Source organism: Cyclopterus lumpus, chromosome 20, assembly GCF_009769545.1.
Source record: "Cyclopterus lumpus isolate fCycLum1 chromosome 20, fCycLum1.pri, whole genome shotgun sequence".
NCBI classification, from domain to species: Eukaryota; Metazoa; Chordata; class Actinopteri; order Perciformes; family Cyclopteridae; genus Cyclopterus; species Cyclopterus lumpus.
In genome coordinates this window covers 10017237-10044966 of record NC_046985.1, presented here as the reverse complement: position 1 = coordinate 10044966, position 27730 = coordinate 10017237, and the positions used below count along the sequence as shown (strand labels likewise).

Below are 27730 nucleotides of genomic sequence, written 5' to 3'. Positions count from 1 at the left end.
AACCTGTTTGCGTTGGTCAGGATTTAGACGATACGGGGTCCGTTTCTCCCGAAAATCAATTCCACGGAAGACATTTATCGCGGACGAGAGTTCACACGAACTATTTCCGGGTAACAGCCGGTGGCTAACGTTAGCTGAAACCGAAACGCAGTCCTTCTCTCTACATTCTACAACGGAGTGGTAAGAGACAGTGTTTTGTTTGTGATTACATTGCTCTTTTGTGTTAGAGTGCTTCGGACTGTTTTCTGATATGCAGTCTTAACACTAAATAATCGATAACATAAATTCTAACATTATCCTTCGTTTGGCAAGACGTTAGCTCGCCGGCTAACACCGACAGCTGCGGAGTCACTTTAAATGAAATTAGATCGAGAAAGAAATGACCACTAATCTAATTTTAGATTCGATAAGTTACAACTGTACGTTAGTAGTTACATTGTGGTACATTACTAATGGCGTTAACTTCAGCTGTTTGTTTGATCCGTCTTAACATTAACTGTCAGAAATACACCAAATCAACGAGACTTAACGTTAGCCAACGAAAACAATAATTTAAGAGTGCATATTCTGTAGCAAAGCATTACAGCCAGTGACCAGCCTCAGGTGACTTAATAACGTGTGTTTGGGGGTCTTGGTGTCCTTAAGAGTTAATTAAGAATCGTTCATACGAGTAATATTGTTCAACTTATTTCTTCCATGTTTTCTTTTTAGAGTTAACATAAACTACGCAACAGGATGGGTGAGTGATCAACTAAACAAGGAGATATATATATATATATATAGTTTTCCAATTAATTTCTTGTCGGTTCACATAAGTGTGCGCTGAATCATGGAGGTGTAATTTGTTAACGTTTCTCTTCAATCGCACAATCTCACAAGTAAAAATGTATGAAGCACTTGGTTTACACCTTTTTTGAGATTATCAGAATGTGTTGTTCACAGACGGTGAAGAGAGAACCTACGGTGGCTGTGAGGGGCCAGATGCCATGTATGTGAAACTGATCTCTTCAGATGGTCATGAATTTATTGTGAAAAGAGAACATGCTTTGACATCTGGGACTATCAAAGCCATGTTAAGCGGACCAGGTGAGGATTTGTGCAAATGTGTCAAAGTATAGCTGTATTTTCTTCTAATAGCACTCACAACCTATGCATACAGACTTTACTTAAACTGAAATAACTTTAGCCCTGTAGACTAATGCAAATTCATGCATAGCAGAATTCTCAGCATATTCAGTGGTACTCTGAGGAGTGATATTTTTTTTTAATCATGAAATAATCTGACAGTTTTGGGAGCTGTCACAAATATGTAGGGGATGAGCTCAGTGTTTTCTATCCTGTATGCTGGATTCCTGTCATTATCTTCAACCTGTTTAAATGGAGATTACATTAAAATAATACATTTTGTCCAGGTAGAACATGAAAAATGCTTTATGGAATAGTTTACTCCACATGACAGTCTATGCTTTACCACCATGATGCATATTGGGAGCGATATCTCCGGGAAGAAGTAGCTATAGTCTAAGATTGTACATGGTTTGTTCTTGCATGAGCCAAATCAGAGACTGTACAATAAACTAAGGAACGTGAGGTTTTGGAAAGTAGTGTCAGAGCATTATGCTTTTTGGTATTTAGTGCTGCCTCAGAAAGATAAAACTGAATTTTAAACTGTAGATGTGTCAATTTTATTACCGCTGGCAAACAAAAGGTTGCTTAGATATTTTGAGGCAGTACTGTCTTAAGCCTCATCAAACTGTCCTGTGGAGTTGTGTAACCTGGGGTTGTTTGTACTTGCATTTAAAAGTAGCTAAAATGTGTAAAGTGGTGCTGTTTTGCTTGCTTGAGATTTAGATAGGCATGGGATTGAGTCTACTGGTTTAAGTTCATAATTAAGACATTGTTGTTTATTTAGTAGGTTATTTTGCATGTCTAGTTAGCGCCACTATGCTCCATCCAGACAGTTGTTTTGATACCTCCTATTAAATGTGTTGTGCCTTTTTTATTTCTTTTCTTTATCCAGGATAGGATACTCGTAGTTGTATTTCTTTTAGTTTTATGTCCTAAATTCATTGTTTTTAGCTCATGCCACCTACTGTAACCCTCCATCTACAGGACAATTGCTGAAAATGAAACCAACGAAGTGAACTTCAGGGAGATTCCCTCTCACGTCCTGTCCAAGGTCTGCATGTACTTCACCTACAAGGTCCGCTACACCAACAGCTCCACAGAAATACCTGAATTCCCCATCGCTCCGGAGATCGCCCTGGAGCTGCTCATGGCTGCAAACTTTTTGGATTGCTAAAGTTACAGAAACAATGTTGCAGTTTAAAACAGTTTTAGATTTTTTTGAATATTTAAATTGTTTTGCCATTTACTTATATGACACCTGAATATAAGTATGTATGTCACTTTTCTTTTTCTTTTTTTTGCACCTGGCTTTCTGTCATAATTTTATTAGTATTAAAGGATTCATTTTAATGTAATGTAATACATGGATAGGGCAGGCTGCATCACTTGCCCAAGAATGTGATCAATGTGCCCCAACCCCATAAATGTTTCCTCACCTCTCCAGATTAATAAAGACCTGTTTGGTGAGCACAGTTTATTGCAAGTTGCTGCCTCACTATGCATGTTCCATATGAAGTACTGCTGACTTTAAATACCCTTTCACAAAAAACGGCATCATACACATTGTGTATTTTGGTCAAGCTCAAGTAAAACAAACAATGTTTGAAAGGCCATGAAGAAAAGCAGGCCTATTTATAACACTAAAGTGCACAATTCTGTGTTGCACATTAAGTTGTTAGATATAACGGAACATGTTTTGTATACTCACTGCTTGGGATGTTTGGAAGATGAGATAGATGCGTAGTCGAATATGTGTCAAATTCCCTGTTGGGACAATAATGTAATCGGTAAACACTCAAAAATGTACATGTTTTTTAGCGTATTACTTTTGCTTCATATTAATAGTAAACTTAGTGTGCTTCATTATACCTTGAATACATTGTAAAAAATGTTATGCCTCAAGTATAATGCTTATACTTTTATGTAATTAGAACATGTTCTTCCAAACAGAATTTGTGAAACAAAAGTCAATCTCATTTAACGTGACATTTTATGGTCACACAGCAAGTGATGGGGACTTGACACTTGACTTGAACAATGATATGTAAGCATCTCTGGGCCTGGGATGCTAGGTGGATGTGTGAAGGAAATTCTAATCTGTTAATTGGGATCCCAGTGGTATCATTCGATACGGATGTACAATTACGGTTATTGATAAAAATGGGTTATGGTTATTGCTCGCCTAATAAGGCAAGCCAGCTTTTGTTGTGTTTTTTCCATACTGCATTGCAATAGCCCGGTTACAGTGATCATCTACCAAACAGCTAATCAAGGCCCATACTGTCCGTTCGTAGATTAAGGAGTGATGATACAGTACATGCTTTGATCTCTTGTGGTGGAAATGGGGACGTAGTCAACATTGTGGGGTACATCATGACCCCGTGGATTAGGGGGTAAATGGGACATGATATTTCAGGTATGCCCTTTCTGATTTACACTAGAAAAAGTTTTTAAAAACTGTGATCAATCAAATCAGATGAAATGACACATGCAAGTTGATGTTGATGATCCCAGAATTCAGAATAAATATTGCTGCAAGCATCAGCACTTTGGCAATGAGGTTACATGTTACTGCATGATGTATTGCAATGTTAATGCTGATAATGAATGTGGAGAGTCTCGTTTACCGTCTGCCTTCTTTTGTCGCTCCATAGAGTAAACCATATCCGGTGGGAGCATCAGCTGCTGAGTAAAGTTGTTTTTAGCGGAAACCTGAGGAGGTTTACTCAAATTACAAATCAGTTGAAAAATTGCCTCTAAATTTTCTGACATAGATACATTGATGTACTTCTTTTTCATGAAAAGGGAGAAGCTCTAGCTGATATTCAATTCAGTTTATTTAGTATAGCCCAAATCACAATATATACAAGATATAAGAACATAACATATTGATGTAGAGATAGATAGATATATACTTTATTAATCCCCAAGGGGAAATTTGTTGTCATAGTAGCGCCCAACACTTTACAGACACCAAATGGAATAGACAAAATAAACTAAACACACTAAATAAAAATAAATATAAGAACAGGGATGACAGATATATACAAAATAAAAAAAATAAATATATATATATATATATATGTATACACACATTGTGCATTAAGGAAATAAATTAAATTAAATGTAAACAGAGTGTGCAAAATGTATCTAAATGTAACAGAGACGCTATGATAAAAGGCATAATTATTTTGTGTGATTTAAGATACATAATATGTCAAATCGGAGTGTGTTTTCAATATCTCAAATAACTAAAAGAAACACGAGAAGAAATATTTGGGATAACTCTGGATCAGGGATGTCAGGCAGGTCCATCCCACTATAAGTAAAGGTCATTGACTCACGTGACCTCAGTACATTTTAACGCCATACTTATTTTGCAATTTAATTAAATCCTTTCATAAACGCCCCTTATATCGTCAGTTAACGACTAAATGAGTCAGGTGACCTGACGGTGCACATCGCTGGATTGTTGTCTCTGTCAAACAACTTCGGTCACGTGACCGCCTGACGTACTGTCCTCCCCTCTGCGCTGAAGCAGGGGGGGTTTCCATCATGGCGTCGATGCAGGTAGGAAATACATTGACAGCGATCGCATATTTATAATTTACCTGACCTTCAGGCTGGTCCGTCCTTGTCGTTTATTCGCCACTTAATTTTCGTACATGTATCTGTTCGAAGTCGTGAGGATATCAAAGTAAAAGCAACGAGATTTATCCTCAACTGTTCCGATGTAGCGCCGAGTGTTTTGCTAGCAACACAACTAGCTAGCATCATCACCACCGAAGCACCGCTGAGTGGAGAAACCACAGCTTCCTGACAATACGTCGATGGCCGGCGACGCTTTTGTATCACAGCAACACGTGGACGATAACTCGAGGAATATAATGTTTTGAGTTTGACTTGGTTTTTAATATTTTTAAACCGAGCTCCGGTGGCCCGTGTGTCCGTCGTTGACGTCAGCTCGCTAACGAGACGGTACGCAGCAGATTGAGCGCTTCTAGTCGCCTCTCGGTCTGAAGAAGGTGCCTCGCTATCCTGAGACAGCCGAGTCGAGATGTTTGCCTTATCTCAGAAAGCATCGTGTTTATTCTCTTCATACATAGTTTATTCTCGTCATACATAGCTTGACTTGCGTAGCTCCATGAAAAACGGGTCAAATCTGTCACGGAGTTTTGTTTTAGTGTTGACGTTCGGTACAGCTACACTTATAATCGGACATTTATAATCCAAACCTCATGTCACGTTGTTTAAGTTATAAATATCTTCGTAAAATAGAGGGGGGAAGTATTTGTTGCCCGCAATCTTTTTTCTTTAACCTATTTTTTTTCTTTTTTTTATATTATGGTTTTAATCCCAAACACATTCTCTCCCAACAGAAAAGGCTTCAAAAGGAATTATTAGCCATGCAAAATGATCCACCCCCTGGGATGACGCTCAACGAAAAAAGTGTACAGAACACCATTACGCAGTAAGTACTCGACTTTAGTTTTTAATTTTTTTGTTTCTATGTGGCAGCGTTTTCTAACACGGTTAACATCGGGTCACTCTCCCATAGTCATTGAACAAGGTGGCCATCTATAAATGAACACGAGTCCAACGAGGCTTTCTAAAGGGTCATGTTTTGATCCCCATGATGAGCCAGTGTGATGAACATGTCTGATACCACATGTGCAACAAAGGGTAACCTTTGCAATAACAATATGAAGACACAAAGCTGTTGGTGTCCCGGCAGCCACTGGTGGTGAGGAAGAATCAAGGTCATTCCAGTGATTGTCATATCTGCCCCTCAGTGGAGTGTTTTCTAATGCACAGTGTCACTTATTATTCATCCTGATCAAATATTTACCGGTTGGCATGTATGAGTTGGCTGACGGTAGCGAGAAACAGAGGCTGCTTCGCTGACCTTTCGGTCTGGGTGTTCCCTTAAACGCCCATGATTATGTGAACGAAGTAAATGACATTGTGTCTTTTATAATCTTGCGAGGATTGATTAACTCATTTGTAGTCCTGTAAATGTTTTTTTATGTCCTTCAGCTGCGGGCTCAGAATCATTGCAAGACACTTTTGCCAAGAGACTATACGTGTTACAGGGCTTGTGGTTAGTAGTGTAACCATGGAAGATCCAGATTACAATGGCATCTGCTTTATTTGATAGCAATTGCTAACAATGAATGTATTTTTATTTGCATGACTGACAAGTCTACAAACCAGTTCTGCTAGATTCATTCTCCATTGCATCCCAGGTTTGAGACTATATGTATGGGTGTGCCTTTTTGTCTGTACTTCTGATCAAGTTTTGTTAAGCCTGGGTTTATTTTTGTCATACTGACCTGACTGTCACCTGTTTTTGTGTAGCCTGTCCTAGTGGAGTAAGTTACGAATAGTCGGTTCCTGCTTGACACTCTAGTTAACCTATCCTTTTTTTTTTATAACGGACATAGAAAAAGCCCACTAGTGACAATGCTGTGTGGGTTACAGTGATAAGGTGACCATGTGTTTTTGGTTTTATAGGTTTTGTTTATAGTACACGTCTTTCCCTCTGCTGTTCATTAAATTGCAAAGTCTTTCAGCTCACTGTGGGATAGTGCAGTTGCTGTAATGAGCCAGCGGACATTGCAAACACGGAAACTACTGCTTTAAAGCACTTCAAGTCTCTTATAGGTGTACTTTTTTTTCTCCCACTCTCACTAAATGGCCCAGTGTTGTTTTTGTTGACTGGATTATATGATCACCAGAAAATAGGGAATATGAGCGAGTTGAGCATAATGTCCTTGGAGTCGCTGCCTGTGATCAGTGTGGGTTGCATCAGGTTTAACTCTGCAGCATGTACAATGATACTGCCTCCCTCTAAGCTTTACTTCCATGGAGCTCTGTTCAGATGCTTTGATCACTTCTCTAAAGGCTGACCTCATATGTAGGCCTGAATGGTCATAGGCTCGAGGCTAGAGCTAAAAGAGACAAAGCTATAAACCCGAACAACAACCACAAGTCTCTTTGTTGACCTATCTGTACTGCTTGCCTAGAAGAAATTAGGCCAGAGATTGTGATGCTGCCATCCGTGTTCCATTTTCTTCTCTTATGCTCAAGCAATCCCAATTAATGATCTGGACATTTTGCCATAGAGGTATATTAAGCAGATAGACTGACCTTCATCCCAGAGACTCGGGATCAAGCCCCTGGGTTTGCAGTCATCTTCCATTCTGAGCAAGTCATTGAATCCCTCCTAGCTCAGTCAGCACAGTTCTGTAGCCAGGCTACATAGGCAAAAATGGATTTTGTCCAGTAGATCAATAGAGTATCACATTATTACTAAACCGCTATTATAACCCAGCTGAATATTGAATGTCACTTGAATAAGGCAGACTAAAAGCTTTTGATTACACACTTAATGCAGCATTCGCTGCTTACATTTCGTGTGATCCTTTTCTAATGATAAAGAGATGTGATCCTTGCAAGTCATTCTATATGTTTCCAATTAATACTACAGCATGTTATTTATTATTAGTAAATAACATGCTAGCAGCTCTGTGAAGCTTAGGCCTTCGCCATACTCACCATCTTAATAAAGTGTACTAGCATTTGCAAATTACCAGTAGGATTGTCAAAAATATTAAACATTTGAATATATAGGTGAATATCAATAGAAATCAGACACTTAAATCTAAAAATGAATCTTTTGATTGTGGGACAAAGTTGTCTCCCTTGGGCACACTAAATGCAGTGCATGGTGGGAGTCACACAATGTACTTTCATTGATAGAAAATCAAATGTAACGTTGGGTCAAGCTGAACGAGGAAAACTGTAACACCAACCGTAATGATTGCAGAGAACTCGGCCGCTGAGAGAGTAACACCGTGTCCGAACAGCAAGCACTACGCTACGTCATGTAAACAAACCAGGTACCGATCAGCTCACTGGTGAGGTAGCCACTTTAGCGATAGGCGAAAAGGTAGTTTTATAGTGAGTAAATATTTACTCAAAATAACATACAATATAGTCCACAGGAAGCAGGAAACCTTTAGGTGAGGTCCCTCCAGTCAGCTACCACCATACTTGTGGGCAGGTATTGTACAGATCACTTGGACTTCACCAATCGGCGGTTTGTCATCATTGCGGCGCTTTCAAGCAAGCAACAAAAATAAGTATAAACGGGGGTGTCTGACAAAAGTTCAGCTCAAAACGGCGGGTTGCGCAATGCTGCGGCATAATGCCTCATAATAAATATTTTAATATTTTGGACCTTTGTGTAAGGTATATTTGATTTGTCATTTTTGGCCAATTTTGACAGCTAATAAGCAGGTAATACAATATACAACTGAGGCCGATGGGAACGTCATTCATTTTTCAGGTATTTGATCTCAAACAAAAGTCTAACATCTGGTCAAATTTCAATTTAACCTGATGTTAGATTATTATTTTAAGCCCTACGATGATGTTTTTCTTAAGCTAAACATAACTAAGTAGCTATGGGGTCTCAGCCTAACTGCAGCTGTTGCTTCTGTTTTGACTAAACTGGACCTTGTCTCGTAACTACTTTGCGTTAAGTGGCATGTGTAAAGTGGTGTATAAATGATACACAAAAAGCCTAAAATATGGAAATGTGCTATTTCTACGCCCTCCTGTGAGATCGGGTCAGAACAACTGACATTGTCATCGAGCAAGGCAAACCTGTTTTGCATTGCCTCAACCCATTTCCCCCAAAAGCATAGTTAAGGTTTGTTGTTAAAGGAAGTGTTGACCCGATATCATAGTTTGCTAGCAGTAGATTATATTTAGTTTAATCTGAGCTATAAACCCAAATACATATTAATTTATTTGGACACGACATGTTTATTTGTTGTTCATTATATGTTTTCTACTCTTCTGTTTGAGTGAATGTTTTAAATGATTTTAATATTTTGCTTTTCTTTTAGTTGGATTGTAGACATGGAGGAGCATCTGGCACACTGTACGAAGGAGAGAAATTTCAGCTGGCTTTTCAAATTTAGTAGTCGATATCCATTTGATTCACCTCAGGTAAGCACAAGTCGCTCTGCAGCCATCAGTGCATGTTTGTATATGTGAGGCTCTTTGTCTCGCTCTCAGCTTGAAAAGGGCTACGTAAGTGCAGTCCCTTTACTATCTTGTCTCAAGGATCTCAAAAGTCATTTTCTGCTTCACCATTACCATTGGCCTTCCTGACTAAATGTCCAATATCTGTTTTCCATGATCGTTTGATTAAAGAATGAAGTTACTATTGAAGTGGCTACCAAAATTGATTCATGCCGCTGGTTTCCCTTTTCCAAACAAAATCAAAAGCTGGAGAGCTGTGTAAACAATCCCCTATATTCATTGGATTCCTGATATAATCATATGCAACACCCTTGGGCTCTGCAGTTGTTAGTGGAGTGAACCTCGGCTTGGAAACACTGGAGCCAGGAATTACTGACAGAGACACCAGTACAGAGCTCCCACTGAAGCCACAGTTGAGGGGATTAGTTTATTTCAACAATATTGTTTCACTCATTAGGAGCCTAAAAATAGAGAATAAGTAGGTGGAGAGGAAATCAGATAAACTAATTAGACAGCATTCTGTCAAATGGGAAGGATAAGCTGTCAAAGTGGCCCTCTGTTGGATCTCTTGGGGGCCCCTTGGGGATGTTCAGTCTTGATTGCTACAGTGTATTATTGGTTGTGTGTACCTGTCTGCTCCGACCTCCTGCGCTTCGTGTTTGTCTGATGTTTCAGTAAATATTTGACTGCTCCGTAAGCAAGGAGCCTTCAGTTGTCATGATGTTTTGAGTGGAGCGCCAGCTTTACTTTCTGCTCCTATCTGTAACACTCATCCCGTCACCCCCTCTAGGCCTGTGATGATGCACTCTCCTGTGAGGCCCCGTCTGGTGCCAAACTGCCTCAACCCATTGTTGGCCTCCATTACCCTCTTTGGCCACGCTGGCTCCCTCCTTCTCTCTACTCTAGCACCTCCTGTCTTCTCTTCTCACACTTCCTGTATCTCCCTGTTTAGCCGTGACTCTTGCACCCTTCTACTGTCTAATGCCCACTCTTCATTTTTTTATTTTTTTTTTATTATAGAAAGTGTCTTCTTCATTTTCCTCTCTTAGTCCCCCATTCTCTCTTACCTTTGCTCATACCATCCCGGCCCCTCTGCCCTAATCCCAGAGCCTCATGTTACTGTAGAAGGCTAAGCCTGAGTTTATACTGCAATCCTTATTGTTTTCTGTCATTAAGGAAATTGTATCTTTCACCACCAAACTGTGTAAATGTTGCAAGAAATACAGAAATGGTTATTAATGTCATCAATAATTTTACCGGCCACCTTGCTTTATATTCATTTTTTTTTTAATGTCACTCATGATTCTTCTTCATAACCTCTGATTTGTTGTTCTTTGTTTTCCTGTTTGCAGGTTATGTTCACAGGAGAGAATATACCTGTCCACCCTCATGTGTATAGTAATGTTCACATCTGTCTGTCTATTCTAACGGAAGATTGGTCGCCAGCCCCTGCTTCAGTGCAATCAGTTTGTCTTAGCATTATCAGTATGTTGTCCAGCTGCAAAGAAAAAGGTAGGGAATCTGCCAAGGAGGGGGGCATGCATGCCCAATTATATGCTCGTTAAATGTTAAATCTAAATGCTGGTTTGTTTTTCTGCAGAGACGACCGCCCGATAACTCCTTTTATGTAAGAACGTGTAACAAAAATCCAAAGAAGACAAAATGGTGGTATCATGGTGAGTATTTCCAGTATTTCCAGCCATGTAGACGTAATTGCTTGTAAAGGTGATGCAATTTGAATCCTTTTTGTTTGCCTCCACAGATGATACATGCTAATGTACAAACTTTGTAATAATCGTAGAAGAAAGAAGTCCTACTGACCTACGTAAAGCACTTTGAATCATTCAGTCTTTGAACTCTGACCTTTGACTGGAAAAATGGACACCAGGATGCTCTTTACTGCATCCCCCCCTCCAACCCCCTTACCCCCCACCCCCCTATGTGGGCAGTTGGATGCATGTTTTAGTCAAATGTAATATAGAGAACGAAAATAAATAATGGAACATTTTAGGTGCACCCAAGATGGATAGATGTTGACAAAACGGTAGTAATGCAGCGAGCAAGCAAGGTGGATTTGTAGTGAGATGATTATAATTCCTGTTTTAAGATTATTGTTACTTTTTTGTTTGTGTGTGTGTGTGGGTGCATTTTAAGGTCCTTGTGTTTGTGCAATAATAACTGATGGATGCAATGCTTGGGCCTACAAAGAGAAATCCAAATCTGCTCGTTTTCTGGAAGGGATCTGACCACCATAACCCTGAGGAAATGCTTCATCTGTTTTTTTTATTATTATTTTTTAAATTATATGCACTGTGAAAGTATCTAGTTCATATAGGCACTATTCATACATTAGCCCCAACTTGCAGTTGTACTGTAAGCAGTCCTCCACTTATTTATCAGGTTGAAGGGTTTTAGTTTATAACCGCTCTATATCAAGAGTAGACCGTTCTCTTCAGTTTCCAATGTGAGACCCGTGGCAGCTCATGTCGGCACAGAGATGAATCAAACGGATATAGATATGACGATGGAGCAGCAGGGAGCAGCAGGTGACCTCGGAGTGCACCTCCTCGTAAAGTTGGGCTGAACTTGTGTAGTGTTCACTTCGTCCAGCCTTGAAGATGTGCAGCGGCCTCTCTTCCGTTTAAAGAATATCTGTAAGAGAACGTTGTCGGATGATTTAATTTTTAGTTGTACGATACCGATTTTCTATTTTCATGCGTTCATCTTCTAAAATCTTTTTGGTTTTAAATGAGTTCTTTTTTTTTCTTTTCGTGTTACTTTTCAACTAGCTGATACTTTGAAAAATTGGGTTATTTTTGATGGGCCAGTATATTTGCAATTTTTTGTTGTTGTATTTGTTATTTAATTTCAATCTTAATTTTGATCTCCAGAATGGTAGTGAATGACGAAAAGGAGAGTCTTGATAGAAGCCTTAAAGATGAGGCTTTTGTGATTCCCCCTAGTCAGGAGTTTTGGCTCAGGTACTTTTTTCAATAAGAGATCACCTCTAAAAAGATACCTATCAGATATTTTGAATTAACTATATTTTCACCAAAGAGAATATGTTGTAAACTTATAACATGTCTGAAACTATTGTATATAAGTCTTTAAATAGTTGGATGATGTGAGCGAAAATTAGCAGACGATGCATTTACTTAATAGCAGAATGATAATAGGAGTGCTTTATTTCATTTAAAGTTAGTCTGCATCCTTTGCTAATTAGGATGACGGCAACAAACACTACTGTTGGTTAAAAAATAAAATAAACAAAAAAGTTTAGTAGTTTTACAGTGGGGATGCATGCCATTTTAATCCTATGTTTTCTTATTGGCATCAGACATTGTGACCACTTTTAGTCTTTCCATAACTTAGGTAATGGTTCATGTGATGGATACCCAGAGGCTGTGTGGCTCTTTATTTCAGATGGTCATCACTTCATTCCGAAAGAAATGTTTATCACCATTCAGTCAGAGATACTTGAATTTTCCATCTTGGGTTGTTTGTGTTGCTTTTTTCTTTTTCCAGGGTGTAGCGGAGTTTCTTGAATGGACTTGAGTGAATGTATGATACTCTATACTGTAGAGGAGATTACCACGGCACACCGCTATCTCAGAAACTATATTGATAACTTAAAGACATCCATTTAACCAATGATTTTTTTTTTTTTTTTAAAGCTTCATTGTAATGGTCTTGTCTGTTTTCACCATGCTGTGAGGAAACGACCATCGACATGAATATGATTGTGTAAATGCAGTCACAACAGCATTTGAGTGGGGGACAAGAAGCTTTCGCCCAGTTTGGCAGTAGATCAGAGGAGATTTGAAAAACATTGCGAGTGAAAGTGTTACATTGGTTTTGGATATGACATGATTTTATTTTTTCTTCATTGTTTTTCTTTTCCTTTTCAATGTGGTTTGAACTCTTAGCTTGCAGGTTGTGTGAGTGTTCAACACTAACAAGGGTGTGTTATTTATATTTGACATTTTGTTCTGGGATGTGCAAGCTCCATGTAAAAGGTGCCTGTTCATTTTCATAATCAATAATAAAAGCAAAGATTCACTTTTATTCAACCTTGGTTTGCAGCCTCAAAGCCTTTGTGTGGTTCTATGCTGACACTGAAAACGGAATAGCCCCATCCTAAAGGGAGTGCTGGGTGTAAAGATCATCACCATCAAGTCCAGGGAGGAAATCTAAATACAGAAGTCACATCAGGAATTTCATGACACTTGACGGCATAGTAGAAAACTGAGATTCTCAGTGTCAATGCTCAGTCACACGAGAATGGTCAAACGATCTAATCTCGGCACCAACATTAAGAACATTAATTTTAAGAATGTGATGCACAAAATGACATCTAGCAACCAAACATTTCAGTAAGCTAAGCGCATAAGAAAACGTTTTTCAGAAATATTAATTATTATACGTGTGTGTGTGTGTGTGTATATATATGTATATGTATGTATATATATATGTAGTTTGTTCAGCTTGAGAACGTGTTCATCATCAGTTAGTCTTTATGAACTTTGAGTTTTGCGGATGATAAAATTATTTAAACATAATCAGACACTCACTACAATGACAAACGTGAACTAGTGGCTCCCTCTAGTGGTCACGTGACGGTACACGTTACTCATGTCAGGTCTCTGATTGACACTTCATTTTCAGAGCCCCCTCCCTCACTTTGAAATACAAGATTCACACTGTAGGTAATGTGGGGGCCCTCTCCAGCTGTGGGACCCCAGAATCACCCATATCATCTGACTGGATGTGGTTTCTCGCACCAAGCGCTCGGAGGCAAAGGGTCCAGACGTTGTGGTCTTGTTCTTAGTAAAGCACTCAACTGTAGGCCTCTTCAGATTCAAGACTAAGGTAAAACCCTGTCCTCCGAAGTGCCCTAAGGCAAAGGGAGTAAATCCTACTAGCAGCATGGAGTGCTATTCTTTGGGTGGTTATGTGCTCTCTCTAAAAACACGTTTAAGTAATCACCTTTGTATTTAAAGTCTTTTAAGAAGCTTCCATGAGAACAAAAAATAGGCCAAATCATTATTTTATATTTATATCATAAATACATAATTTAAAAGTTAAATTATTCAACCAAACCAACCCGTTTGCATGCCGTGTGCAGAAAATAAGTTTGAAAAGGTAAATTTTTGTTCTGAATCAAAGTTGCACTCCTTCAGGCTCTGAGGAAGCGAACCAGGACTGAACCATTCATATCGTCGCGGGGGTGGCTGATACAGTCAATGATTCATTCAAGATTCTCCTCAAACTGCAATGATGGTACGTTAGTAATAAGCAATGCTTAACACTGACCACATAAACGAAACACAAACTGAATGCGAGAAATATCAAAATGACCAGTCATTTCACTCTCACGGGACATATTTTAAAACATTTACCCAGACAAATAACGTGGTCTGTTCCCTCTTCCATCCAGTTCTCTTTAGTGTTTGCCAATGTCGGAGGTGTAACTGGGGTCTGGCCCTGGACAAAGGTAAAAAATACACTAAGATATTTGTCCCTTTGTTGTTGGATGGTCTCTGGATGATTACTCACGCTGTCGCCAGTCCACATATCATGTTGCGGGGGACTGAAACCCCCCTAGACTTTCGTGGAGGATGGGGCGGTATGGAGATGCTAGCGAGAGGGGTGCTCGGCCGTTCAGCCATGATGAGCGTTAACCGGCTAAACTAGCGTTACTGGAGGTGGCTAGATGGTGTCTATTCATCAGGAGGGGTGACCACAGCGACATAATTACGACAGCATGTGTGCCTGCCAATTCTGTCGGTTTGTTCTGAGGAGTTGACATTAGCAGGAAATGCCGTTTTCCCCTCGTTGGCAACGTTAGCTTCGTGCTAAGCTGGGCACAGTCGGAGCTGTACTGTAGGTTCAGGGGTTGCAGACAGCCCTGTAGCTTCTGTCAGTCAGCCCCGGCGTCACACCGCCTCCGCGTGCCGGTTGCTGTTCGTGCATGTTACTGTAAAAGAGATCGGGACCCTGAGAAGCTCTAGGGGCAAGCAGGCAGGATGTGCCGACAAATATAAACAGGTCGCATGCAATGAATTAACGTCACAGATCAGAGTGCAAAATGCAGTTTTATTTCGTGGAAACAGTCGATGTCAGTTGTTTTATGGACGTGCCGCTGCTTTCTTGTTTGCACCAATCAAATCATGGCCCTCAACTGTAAACAATGGACACAGGTAACACCTGTAGTCACTATTTCAACCCATCAAAACCTGATTCTGTCAGTCTTGCAGCTCATTTCAAGTTGATTGTAGGTATTGTCCATCACTTATAGGTCCAAAACCAGCATCTCACAAAGCGTCCAAGTGCAAAGGCACTATATTTCTTCACATCCCAGGGGTTCAGTTCTGTCTCTGACCCTTTGCACTGACCTCTGTGGGGACGTGGACAACATTTCCCTCATTTCCCTTCAGTGCCTGCCACATATTAATGTGAACCAGTGGTGGAGCTATCTTGGCAATATGTTGTGATACAGTTTGTACCTTTTTTATGTATTTAATTAATTACATGTTACTATCGATTTTCAATCTTTTGTTGATAGAAAAACACGTGGTAGCATATTATGTTACCTGTGGTGCATAGCCACAGTGTTATTGCATTCACCAAAATATTGCATGCATGTACAGGTAAAGAGGCTGAAGTGTGTTTTTGTTCCACTGGATTGTTGCACCCTCTCCGCTGTGTTAACCTATGTCTAATTCATGTACTTCACTTTAGTCTCAAATAAAATGTGATTCAACTTCCTTTGTCTTTTTCGGGATGCTATCACAGGATTCTCTCCTTTTTCCGGGGAGCTTAGCAGCAGTAACATGAGCAAAGCTCCTTCAAATAGAGGTTCATTGTCTGGGTGTATTAGCTGCCAGTGGATCAGAATGTGAGATAGGCCTAGGGCTGCTCAGTTTGAAGTCAGTTCTGCAGGCTTTGCACGCAGAAATCTGTCAAGTGACAGTGAACGGATTGGAATTGTGCAGCAACTGGTGTGAAATAATGATACACAATTCATTATTGACATCTTTTTTTGTTCATCAAAAGTTTCAAAACGCAAGTCTATTATAGATGATTAAAGTTGATAATGATCAGTGTGTTTCTAAAAAAAAAACTTTAAAGTTGCCATTTGGTTTCAGGAATAGAGCATGGCTCAAGTGAAAGTACAGACCTCAGCACCCCTGGCTGGTCCTGGCCTCTCCCCCGGAGTTTCCCCGACGGCCATGGCCAGCCCAGGATCCTTGGGTCTGCAGCCCTCCGTCAACGGCACAGGCCCGGCCCCCACACCCGCCTGCCCTGCTCCTGCAGTCGGATATGGGGACGCCCCTGTGTCTTCTACATCGCCAGGTAAACCTCCAACAGAATAGTTTGTTGTCCATAATAATTAGTTTATTTGATTTCTATATAGTTCTGTCACTGTTACCATGTTACTTAGTATGCTGTGTATTCTGCTGTGCTCCGTTTTAGGCCCGCCCCAGGAGAACATGGCAAACCCTAAAGAGAAAACTCCAATGTGTTTGGTGAATGAGTTAGCCCGTTTCAATAGGATCCAACCACAGTACAAGCTCCTCAATGAGAGAGGCCCTGCACATGCTAAGGTAGGGAATGGGGGCATGACATTGTGTAGATGAATTGTGTGAGGTGAAAAAGGTTTTACTAACTTAAAGAAATCTCTGATTGTCTTTCATCTTTCGTAATACCCATTCATTTAATAAAAAAAGATTAGCCAGTGAATAGTTCCCTTGTTAAACTTATTTTCATGCTGAGGTAATACATACTTATTTATGGCATTTCCTCCTGTGATGATTACAAAAAATAATTAATCCTTTTCATAATTGCATATCGGTTCAGCGAACAGCTCATGCTATACGGGGTCCAGAGGGATGTTGGTAAAGCTGTCGGGTAATTTTTCTCCCTCTGGGCATCACTGCTTCAGATCTTCACAGTGCAGCTGACTCTTGGGGAGCAGGTGTGGGAGGCCGAGGGCACCAGCATTAAAAAGGCCCAGCACTCCACAGCCGCCAAAGCGCTGGACGAGAGTATCCTTCCCAGGCCAGCGCCCCGCTCCCCTAAAGTGGACATCAACAGCAACCCAGGTACTGCAACCGAAACAAAATGTCATTGTTCTGTTTACTAAGTATGTGTCTCTGAAGGATAACATTGAAATCCACTTGCTACTCACGTGTTGGGCCCGGAACAGCTGATATTATACAGGTGCAAAATGGCTATTTTAAGTGAGGCAGAATCATTTGATGAAAGCAACAAAGCAAGTTAATGTCTGTCATCAGCCCTAAATGCAGAACATGTTCTTTCCCAACTGAAATATAGTGCAAAGACTAATCAATATCTAATTTATGTTTAATACTTTAAAAATGTAATGAAAATGTAACACCTTTTTTACTTTGGCGGTCTCTCAGCCTCCGCAGCAGATAACAGATGCTGGCTGTGAGATGGGACCTGTAGGCTTCTCATTAAGGTTGTCAATAGTGATCTTATTGTTTCAGAGCAAGACAGCTGGTTGTGCCTACTCTTTATTTGTCCTGTATTTTACCTTTTCTAAGTATATCTTATATTTGTAGTAAGATGGTGATTTTAATGCTCTCAAGTTCATTTTTAACCGTAAGCAGCACAATCAGTTCCCATTTGATGTCAAACTACATTTGTTGTGAATTTGTTTGATCAGTTTATTTACAAAAATGTACAATCCTATATTCCTGCTAGTTAAATTCATGAGTGTGTTTAATGTTTTTCTTTAAATGTTATTATAAATTGAACATGGAGCACATCATTTATTTCGTCATATAAATGTGTGAAAATGTAGGTTGTGCTCTGGAATTAGAAATGTTTCACACCTTTGCTGCTTTAAGATTGACGCCAGTCCAAAGTATCCCAGCATGCCTGGAGCTTGTCAGACAGGACATTTAACAATGATATCTAAAAAACAAAACAAAAAGGTTTTCAGCATCCAACACAGAATACAACTTTTTTAGTGTCGTTCACTTCTTCATTCCCCTCGGACTTCTTTGTGTCATGTAACTGTTCAACAAAGTATCCGATGGAGAGGGAGCAAAAACAGCATCACAGTGCACGTAAGATGTTGAATTTCAAATGCTGTGCTGTGTGTTTTTAAATGAATGTTTTTAGATAATCTATTGTCCAGAACAGAAGGTCCTTGCATGGACACCACTACCACTGAGGTTGCATTAGTGCCCTCTTGTGTTCATTAGTGAGATATGGACTGTCCTTTTCGGAGGGAGAGGCCTCAAAAGTCAGAGAGCAGCGTTTTCCTTTGGGATGTCACAACATTTCATGTGCGAGTGTAATCATAACCAAGAGGGCTGAGGTTAATTAAGGGTGGAGGTGGGGGAAACGTCACAAAGAATGTGCGTCACGCTATTCTATAATGGAAAGTTTCAGTGTTTCGGTGTTTCACCTGCAGGAGTTTTGACTTCCGGGTGTACCTCCTCAAGGACCTGGATATATTTAAATAAGCCATGTTTAGAAACAAAGACCGTACAACGCCACTCAACAAAGCCTAAGTACAGACTTGTGTTTTTATCTCTGGCCAAATTGATACCACTAGCCCCTCTTACCTCTGTTGTCTTCTGTGGCATTGTAGTAGTGAAAGACCTTAAAGCCAGATCTTTATTTAATGTTTTCTTTGGGTTGGTTTTAATCATTCATATTTATTTACATCATTATGTCATATGCAGGCAGTATAACACCCACGGTGGAGCTGAATGGTCTGGCCATGAAGAGAGGGGAGCCAGCTATCTACAGGCCCTTGGACCCTAAACCCATGCCCAACTACAGAGCTAACTACAACTTCAGAGGGATGTTCAACCAAAGGTGAGCTCCACAAACTGAACTAACTATTTCAGTCCCAAAGCTGTGTCGTGACACTTATCGTCTCAACAATGGGGGGGGAGGTATCATGATGAGCTTCCAATGAAATCAAATCCAGCGTATTTTCTTTTAAACTAGTCACTTTATTTGTACATTCACTATTTCCACTCTCATGTAGATATATCTGCAAATACAATTTAAATAAAGAATAGGCAAATGAATATGTCCTTATCTTAAGCTTCATTTGTTGGTAATTAAGATTGACACAGCCCAGTAATTCACCTGGATCTCAGCAGGTTAAACATGCAATCCAATTCACACTTTGGTTGTTCACATTCAACGCAGTTCAACATATTTATAAACATAACAACACCTGTACTCTGTGATCACCTATATTGGAGTTCAACGCTGGAACTATACATTTAGCTTCAGGGAGAGAAGTTAGTTGCCTTGTTCACATTACTGCCAAACACCACATGACTATTAAATAGAATTATATTGTGTTTTCTTTTGCAAAAGCTTTATTTTGCCATTCAGAGAGAGACAAGTAAATATTTAACCACTTTGGAAAGCTTTATTTTAGGCTTAATTTGTGGAATGGACATGTATGTGGCTAACATGCTGTGTACAAGGTGAACTTTGAGATTCATCTGACTTAGTGTGGACATGTTCTTGATATATTATGGATGGCCTCAAACTGCATAGTCTCTTTGATCCCACTGGCTCAGATGTGTGGCATACGTGGCCCTCCACTCTGTATGTTTTCTTAACTGATGAATGTGGTGCCCTCATGGGGTCCCTTTGCACGTCTTTGTCAACCTTCTTTCTTCCCTTAATTTTCTTTTGCTTTACGGGAGCCATCCAGCCATTTCCAAAACTCCATAAAAATGCCACAGAGGTGCAATTAATGATCACCTCTCCCTCGGTGAGGGAATGTTATGTGGGAAGTGTTTGACTTGCCTGACATCAACTCCAGGCACACTGATACACTCAGTTCAGAAAGGGCAGGGTGCCACTTTTTGGGTTTAGTAGACAACATGAATACATTAATTAACCAAGATAGTACAAAAAAATTTGAAATCCCCACATCTTTTTACAATGGTTAAAAGTCATGGCATAAATGTCGGAGTTGTATGTCTATGAATGGTAGTCTTTTACCTCTGACATTTATTCCAGATTTTTTTGTAAATATTTAGTAGTTTTTGGTGTTATTGATGTTCTTAATATAATTGTATCATTTGAAATACAGAGGCAAGGTGACACAAGTTATGTGGCTCCAGAGCACACACCGTTCCTCCAGGATAGTTTGATATGCATCGGGTCCTTTTCAGGATCCCCTCCAGATGGCAGTGTTCCCTCATTTAAAAATTCCAGAGGCACTGCTTTTATAAGGTGATTGAGCACCCATTTTGTAACAGGCAAGGTAGGAATGTGGTGTATTAATATAGGTTTTCATTGGTACAGATCTCTGCAGTGTAATCTTTAGCGTTTTCCATGCAATACATTGCTTATTAAGGCTCTAAACATAGAAAACCATAACGGAGAAGAGAACAAGTCTGTTATGCTTGCTGCATAAACTTTGGCTCTTTATAGTCCTACAGTAAGGTATTCTGATGCCAAAAGTGTGGGATTTATTTAAAAAAAATATGGATACATTGCCGGAAAAAAGTCAGTGATTCGGTTGCAGTGTTGGGTAACTGAGTGTAGTAGTCAGCAGACAGTCTAGCATCTGGCTCACATCTTCTCCTATTGATCCATGCAGGAACAAACAGGACGGGAAAGACACATGTCTGTGGGGTAAAGGAGAAAATCTGTTTCCCAGCATCTGTCTGTCAATGTCATATGTCACAGGGATGAGTTTCTAAGAGACGGCTGTATCTATACCTCATGGTCCTTTTTGTTTTCCTATGCCGTTTTGTAAGGAAGAGAGTGGGGTGAGGGGATGTGTGTGTCTGAAGCACAGAGAAGACATGGGAGTATGTATTATATTATCCCAAGGTCACTTATGTTTTCATTAGGTCTCTCTCTTTCAGTGTAGTCGAGCCCTGGATTAATGAACGCGAGACCTTCTGAATATGAATCCTCTTCATCTGATGACTGACTATGTGGCAGAGTGACAGGCCATATTCACAATCCGTCACCTTAATGATGCTGCGGGGGAAACGAAGGTTTCTATATGCCCATGTCCTTACCTATTATGATGAATAAGAGTGATCCGGAGTCATGTTGATGGAAAATCTTACCATTAAAAGGGCAGCTTGGCTCTGATCCATCAGCGCTCTAATCACCACCAAGACCAGTATTGATTCATTCAGAAAGTGCCCTGATGAGAAAAGATGGCAATAATATGAAATGTGCATTTATCCGCGTCTTAATGAATCTTATTTATGGTGAAGGGCCCGTGCATAATTTCTTCCAATCCAAATCCACGTTTAAATCATTGATTCATCTCTGTTATCCTGCTGTCATAACCACAGCGTTGTTCATTCTGAAATACTGAACGCACTCCGACGTGTTATCAGCTTATTCTATCAGAGACTCAGCTGCTGTGAAACATTATTTGGAAATTTAGCCCAAATGATTCAATCGTTGAATCAGGAAAATATTTTCGTTATCACGAAAATATATGACGTCAACCTGTTTCACGGACAATCCCCGACTCGTGTGTTATCATTGGAACACCTGATTCCAGTGACTCATACTCGACTCCTCCAGTCTACCCATGGCGCTCCCAGCTTTCCTCCTGCTGCCGCGGTCCCGGGGGGGTCGCCTGCATCCTGAGTTGGAATTTGGATAGGACTTTCCCTGTTAGAGCAAAGTGGAGCAGTCAGAAGCCGCCCACCTCCTCCCGGCCCTCAGTTGGTTATGATACTAACATTATGCTATCTGGAAGAACAGTGGGCTGAATTACTAGGAGTACTTTGCTCTGTGACATTTCGTCCTGTGATGATGATGATGATGATGATGATGATGATGATGATATTCAGATACTGAGCTGGCCGTTACTACTTTCTCTGTTGGAAACGGAGAGACAGAGGGGTCACTTGGGATGCAGAGCATTCGGTACATACAGTAATGTTGTGTAGGCCAGTCTGGAATTTTACACCTCCTTGAAGTGTAAATAGATTTAAAATGTTTGTTTTGTATTTATTTTCAAAGCTTTATATATTAGCGGAGTGGAACAATTACTATTTGCAATAATGAACCCACATGGAATTATCACCAAACTCGGCTCTCTCGACTCTATGAATAATTTTTGGCATCTTCCAGATTGTAGATTTGATGTTTCGGCCGTTACGTTTTATATATTGCTCTTACCAACCTTGCTTCCTGCCCCAGCAGGCAGCTGATCTCACTGAAAAGCTAATAAACCCCCTGTGGTGCGCTACCTGCCCAGCAAACGGCAGACGGTCCCAGAGAAAGGAAACAAGGATATATGGTTTAAGAGAAATGAGACGTTCCTTCCTTTGTAGCGTCACGTGAAGCGACATCTGTTTCTGATGACAGCGGCCGCTAATCGGTCGGCTTTAACAGCTGGAGAGACCTTTGATCACTGTACATATACTAATAAAGACACAGGTATCATCACTGTACGTATACTAATTAAGACACAGTTATCATCACTGTACGTATACTAATAAAGACACAGGTATCATCACTGTACGTATACTAATAAAGACACAGTTATCATCACTGTATGTATACTAATAAAGACACAGTTATCACTGTACGGTATACTAATTAAGACACAGGTATCATCACTGTACGTATACTAATTAAGACACAGGTATCATCACTGTACGTATACTAATAAAGACACAGTTATCATCACTGTACGTATACTAATTAAGACACAGGTATCATCACTGTATGTATACTAATAAAGACACAGGTATCATCACTGTACGTATACTAATAAAGACACAGTTATCATCACTGTACGTATACTAATTAAGACACAGGTATCATCACTGTACGTATACTAATAAAGACACAGGTATCATCACTGTACGTATACTAATAAAGACACAGTTATCATCACTGTACGTATACTAATTAAGACACAGTTATCATCACTGTACGTATACTAATAAAGACACAGTTATCATCACTGCCAGAGGAGTCTCTATGTAGCCTGTTACCTGTTAAACAAACTGCATTGAGTATTTATATGGTCTGTGTCCTGCTTATAAGTGCAGGGCCCATTTCTACTAGCAAAATGCATTTGTCTCATTTATTAATTCTTTGAGTCTGTATAAATTGAAATTCTGATTGTGACGTCATTATTAAATACCCTAGAATATGATTATGATTTCTCTTGAAATTTATCAGGCTCAACAATTTGAGGGAAATGTGTGTGTATGTGTGTGTGTGTGCTCATGTAAGAAATATAAAGAGACAGTTGCCATGGAAAGATAATTATCCTTGAAAGATGAATACCCTTCTCACACAAAGAGCACACACACATTCACAGGTGTACTTTGTCATCTCCATCTCTAATTGGGCCAACCTGGCTCACTGAAAAGGCAAATCTGCCCACGGGCGCTTTTCTATAGTCAACATGTCCTCTCATCCTATCCTATGTGGACGTATCGGATATCCTCTGAGGTCCTCTTCACACACACGGTCGCCATTTTTTTCTCACACACTTTCTCCCACTCAAGTAAATTATTTTTATATAGGCTACTGGCCTGTTGGGCCTTAGGATCTCATATAGCCTCAACGGCACACGCTGTGCAGACATTCCACAGATAGGATTTCTCTTACTCTTATCCATCCCATCAACACTGCTGTTACAAAAACAAAAAAATAGCTACCAAAGCCCACAAGGTGCATTTATTGCATTATGTTTATTTATTTTGTTCCAATCATGATGGACCCTTTGAAGATCAGTAAATCAGAGGCCTTCACTCAGACAGTTCATAAGTTTCCATGGGCGACGTGCCAGAACAAAGGACAATCCGGCCAAATTGTAAAAATGGGTGTAAACTCATAAAGCAGCGTTTTATAGAGGAGACTTGGGGGAGTGGAATACAGGTCCAACATAAACAAATGCTTTGAATGATTTGTACTCAGTGGACTTGATGACAAAGAAGTCTGGTCTGTCCTTTCATCTTCTCTCCTCTGAGTGGAGTTGTGTGTTGTGTGCCTCCTCTCCTCTTGCCTTGCCTTGATGTATTGAATGTAAAAACGAACCCGAGACCACTATGTACAAAGCAGGTTACGTCAGTAGAAATACCTTTTGTAATTCTGCCTAACGGTATGTTTCGAGTCCGGACAAACTATAGTGACCTTCCTCGCAGGAACTCGCTTCAGTATTTTAATGCAAATAAATGTGTATCTTTTCCCAGGACATTGCATCCTTCTTTTTGATATAGTTATAGTTGTTGGCATGGCTCAATGGCTGTTAGAGAGTGCATGTTATCTTGTTGGGACCACGCCACTTTTCTATTTCCCAATGTTGTTGCCCGTCAGCTCTGCAGAAATGCGGCAATTTGATTAGATCCATCCCCTGTAGTGGCAAACTGCACCTTGACTTCTATTTCTGTGAAATTCACAGATTCCACAGAAACTCCAATGATGGTTGTGATCTCATTTCAACTCGTAGCACAATTTATTTCATCACATGTGTGCAAGTTCATCCTACGTGTAAGATATAGTTCATCTTTTAATCTAATGCATTGCCACCCCAGGATGCTGATGCATAGAAGCATCATGCTGCACAAGCAAACCACACTAAGGGTGTCAGTGTGCTGCTTTGTTGGCACCTGACCTTGACGGATTCAAAGTAAAAAAAGTGCACCAAATGAACTAGAACAAGAATTTCCACTTTCTTGATAAATTAACCATTTGTTTGATTTGTAAGAATCAAACAAATCAAACAAATAACAGAATATTGTTTTCCTATGTAAACTGTTCCCAGAACAAACACTGCAGCAGTTAACTATTAAGATGTGCATTTGTCTCTGCTACACATTAAATCTGGACAACAGCCAATTGAGAAGAAACATTTATCAGTAAATAATGTTGCCTGAGAGATGACTGACAAAGGGAAATCTGAAAGGCTTGCATAGAAACCATGTCGGAACAATCTGGCCAGAACAAATTCAAGAGATTTTCTTTCACAAAGCAATAAATGTCCTCTCTTAATGACAATGAACATAAAACAGCATGTCACAGTGCACTATTCTTAATGAGGACTGCAGGGTTTGATTTTAGACTGATCCCCTGCCAGCCATTCCTCTAAGCCAGCCAAGTCTTACGAGTTGGAACTAGAAGGGCATGCGGGTTAAGAAGTGTGTTTTAAAAAAAAAAAATGTTGCCATGTCACATAAATGCACACACGGTGTAATTACTTTGCACTCATTGACACGCCTTCTATTACTTACTGATTTTCTGTGCTTAGGGAGTTAGAATTATTCACGCAATGCCTGTTTTTCAGTCTGATAATTCCCAGTGGTTGCTTTTATTACTGGCATCAAATCAGCCCTTTTTTAAAATCTAGTAAACCTCTTTGCATACTTTCTTCTGTAGTGTGTTATCTGTCAGCTACAATGCTGTTAAGCTATCGTGTTTGGAAACAATACTTGATTTACATCTCTGACTCAGCAATAAAGTGTGACAGGAGAGTCGGGGTCAGTTTACATGGGGCCGTGACTTCCCGTGAGCCAGGCATGGAAGGAGGGCCCGCTGATTACAGAGCATGCACAAAGACCGCTTTAATCTCTTGTTCACAATGGAAACCACAACAAACGGTAAAAAACAATGAACACTGTCAGATTGGACAATTTAATGAAAATCGGTTATGAAACCTCTGTTTTATAAACTACGTCTGTTAGCAATTCTTGATGAATAGCTGTTGTCGGTAAAGGCAGCGATATGAGTAGTCTGTATGAGACACCAGCTGTCCGCTGCGCCGAGACACAGCAGTACATTACACAGGAGGGTATGAGGTAAGAAAAGACATTGCTCCCATGACGGACTTAAATTAAAGACAGTTTGGTGATATTAAACTATAAAACAAGAGCCCCATGTACCCGGTTGAAAGCCTTGGATGTTAAGCCAACACACACATTGACTTCACTTCAGTATCACTTTAGACCTGTTTGTTTACTACATCTTTAAAACATTGCACTTAAAGCATTGATTTAGTTTAATAGTTTATGAATTGTCACACACGATAAGTCAAGTTGTGTGAGTTGAGCAGTTGCCACTTAAAGGCTATTGGAGTGCAATGGAGAGTATCCACAATGTCCTCTGAACTAAAGCTCCCAAAACCTTTGCAGACTGAAACAAACTTGATACTAGCCGGTCTCTGGGTGAGCCATTAGTGAGCTGAAAACAACCATACGTTGGCTTTCTGTGTTTCATGCAGCTTAATTAGCAATGACCTCAAATACATAATTTCTGTGAACCTACAGCTCTGCCATCGCAGTGACGGTTTCTAACCTCTGACCTTTGAACGAAGCACCAGGACACCTTTTTGATCACGATGTTAACTTGACCATATGGACAGTTTTCTAACACCACTGTGGATTTTTTTTTTTTTACATTAGCAATTGCGTGAGGCAGAAGGGAAGGAAAGTAATCAATGATGGACATAGGGAATGAAGCATGGAAGTGGGAGAGAAAACAACAAGTAAAAGTCTGACAGCAGATTGGAAGAAAGTGCAGCTGGTGGAACGAGTGAGCCTGTCCAAGTTTTGCATTCTTTTCTCCCCCCAAATATCTGTCACCCTTTTAATCACGGCACAGCCCCGTAGCCCTTTACAAGGCAGTCAGATGTGTGTGTGTGTGTATGTATAATTGTGGGTTAATCCATACTAAACTATTTGTGTTTGCATGTGTGGACAGTAGTTCTCTGTGATGCCTGGAGACAAAGTGGGCAGTCCAATTCCTCGTTCATGTCTTATTTGTCTGTGTTTGGCCCACTTGGTCCTGTCTGCTGCTCTGCTGTTGAACACATGTGTTTCCTTCCTTCAAGAAGTGTTGCACTGCTGGGAAGATGGTATTTTCTTTAAACTAGGAGTCAGTAGAAAGGCACAAATGTTTTTTGAGTTGGTGTGGCGTGACGAGCAAAAACAGAAATGGGGCTTGATAATTTTTTTATTTTAAACGGCAAAGAGGAGTAAACCATCATAGCACGAGCAGGTAGGACATAATCAAAGAACCCGACAACGCAGACCAACCAAAATGAGGATATTATCAGTAAATGACCATTCAATATACACAGAAATCAACAACAAACTATCCAACTCTATTATAAATGCAAGAGCCCAACCATACAAAGTGCCATCATCACCCACATATTAGATATTGTTGTGCTACATTATCAAATCTCTCAGGCTCATCAAAAACAGCCTTTCATAGCTTAATGAGCATTTTATTTTGTTTCTAATGACTAATGAGTAGTTGAGGTGACCACCAATGGGTTTCTAACTACCACGAGTTGACTGGTTTTGATTACAGGAAGCGATATATTCCAAAAGAAAATTGAATTTAATGTGTTCTCATGGGCAAAATGGCAGGTTTATGACTAAAAGGAAGTGCTGCATTTGGTTTTAATTTCTGCGGTCTGCACACGTTTGCAAGCTAAGCTTTTGAAATGTTCACTGCCTTCTCTACACTACCATCTGTGACTGGTCACGGTCATGTGTTAAGTTATGGGCCAAATATTTACAGTTAACTTCCA

The 27730-nt window shown here is 40.0% G+C and overlaps 3 protein-coding genes across 4 annotated transcripts in view; all 3 read left to right on the top strand.

The window, feature by feature from the left end:
- The first annotated feature begins 68 nt into the window (after positions 1-68).
- Positions 69-2643, top strand: eloca (elongin C paralog a). Of its 2 annotated transcripts, none has more exons than XR_004611742.1 (4): positions 69-180; positions 712-739; positions 943-1086; positions 2113-2643. XR_004611742.1 is itself a non-coding variant. In XM_034560593.1 (4 exons), exons 2-4 carry the CDS (start codon positions 736-738, stop codon positions 2300-2302), a joined length of 348 nt encoding a protein of 115 aa, XP_034416484.1. In that variant the 5' UTR covers positions 69-180; positions 712-735; the 3' UTR covers positions 2303-2643. The 2 variants fall into 2 exon arrangements, 1 of the variants encoding a protein (XP_034416484.1); XM_034560593.1 differs by having other exon boundaries at positions 943-1096.
- Positions 2644-4607: 1964 nt separating this feature from the next.
- On the top strand, positions 4608-10938 carry flj11011l (probable ubiquitin-conjugating enzyme E2 W-B). Its single transcript, XM_034559942.1, is given in 7 exon segments — positions 4608-4698; positions 5508-5599; positions 9045-9058; positions 9061-9104; positions 9106-9147; positions 10536-10692; positions 10782-10938. Coding segments are annotated over 7 exon segments (489 nt in total). The 5' UTR covers positions 4608-4683; the 3' UTR covers positions 10907-10938.
- Positions 10939-14612: 3674 nt separating this feature from the next.
- stau2 (staufen double-stranded RNA binding protein 2) overlaps positions 14613-27730 on the top strand; it is a 76438-nt gene continuing 63320 nt past the window's right edge. Inside the window, exons 1-5 of the mRNA XM_034560206.1 lie at positions 14613-14677; positions 16332-16539; positions 16660-16790; positions 17129-17288; positions 18906-19041. Of these exons, the coding sequence (XP_034416097.1) occupies positions 16341-16539; positions 16660-16790; positions 17129-17288; positions 18906-19041 (626 nt within the window). The 5' untranslated portion in view covers positions 14613-14677; positions 16332-16340. The remainder of the gene's footprint in view (positions 14678-16331; positions 16540-16659; positions 16791-17128; positions 17289-18905; positions 19042-27730) is intronic.

Excerpts from the sequence above, each read along its gene's own strand:
- eloca (XM_034560593.1), top strand. Across the intron at positions 1,097-2,112 it reads AGCGGACCAGGTGAGGATTT|GACAATTGCTGAAAATGAAA; the intron begins GTGCAAATGTGT and ends CTCCATCTACAG.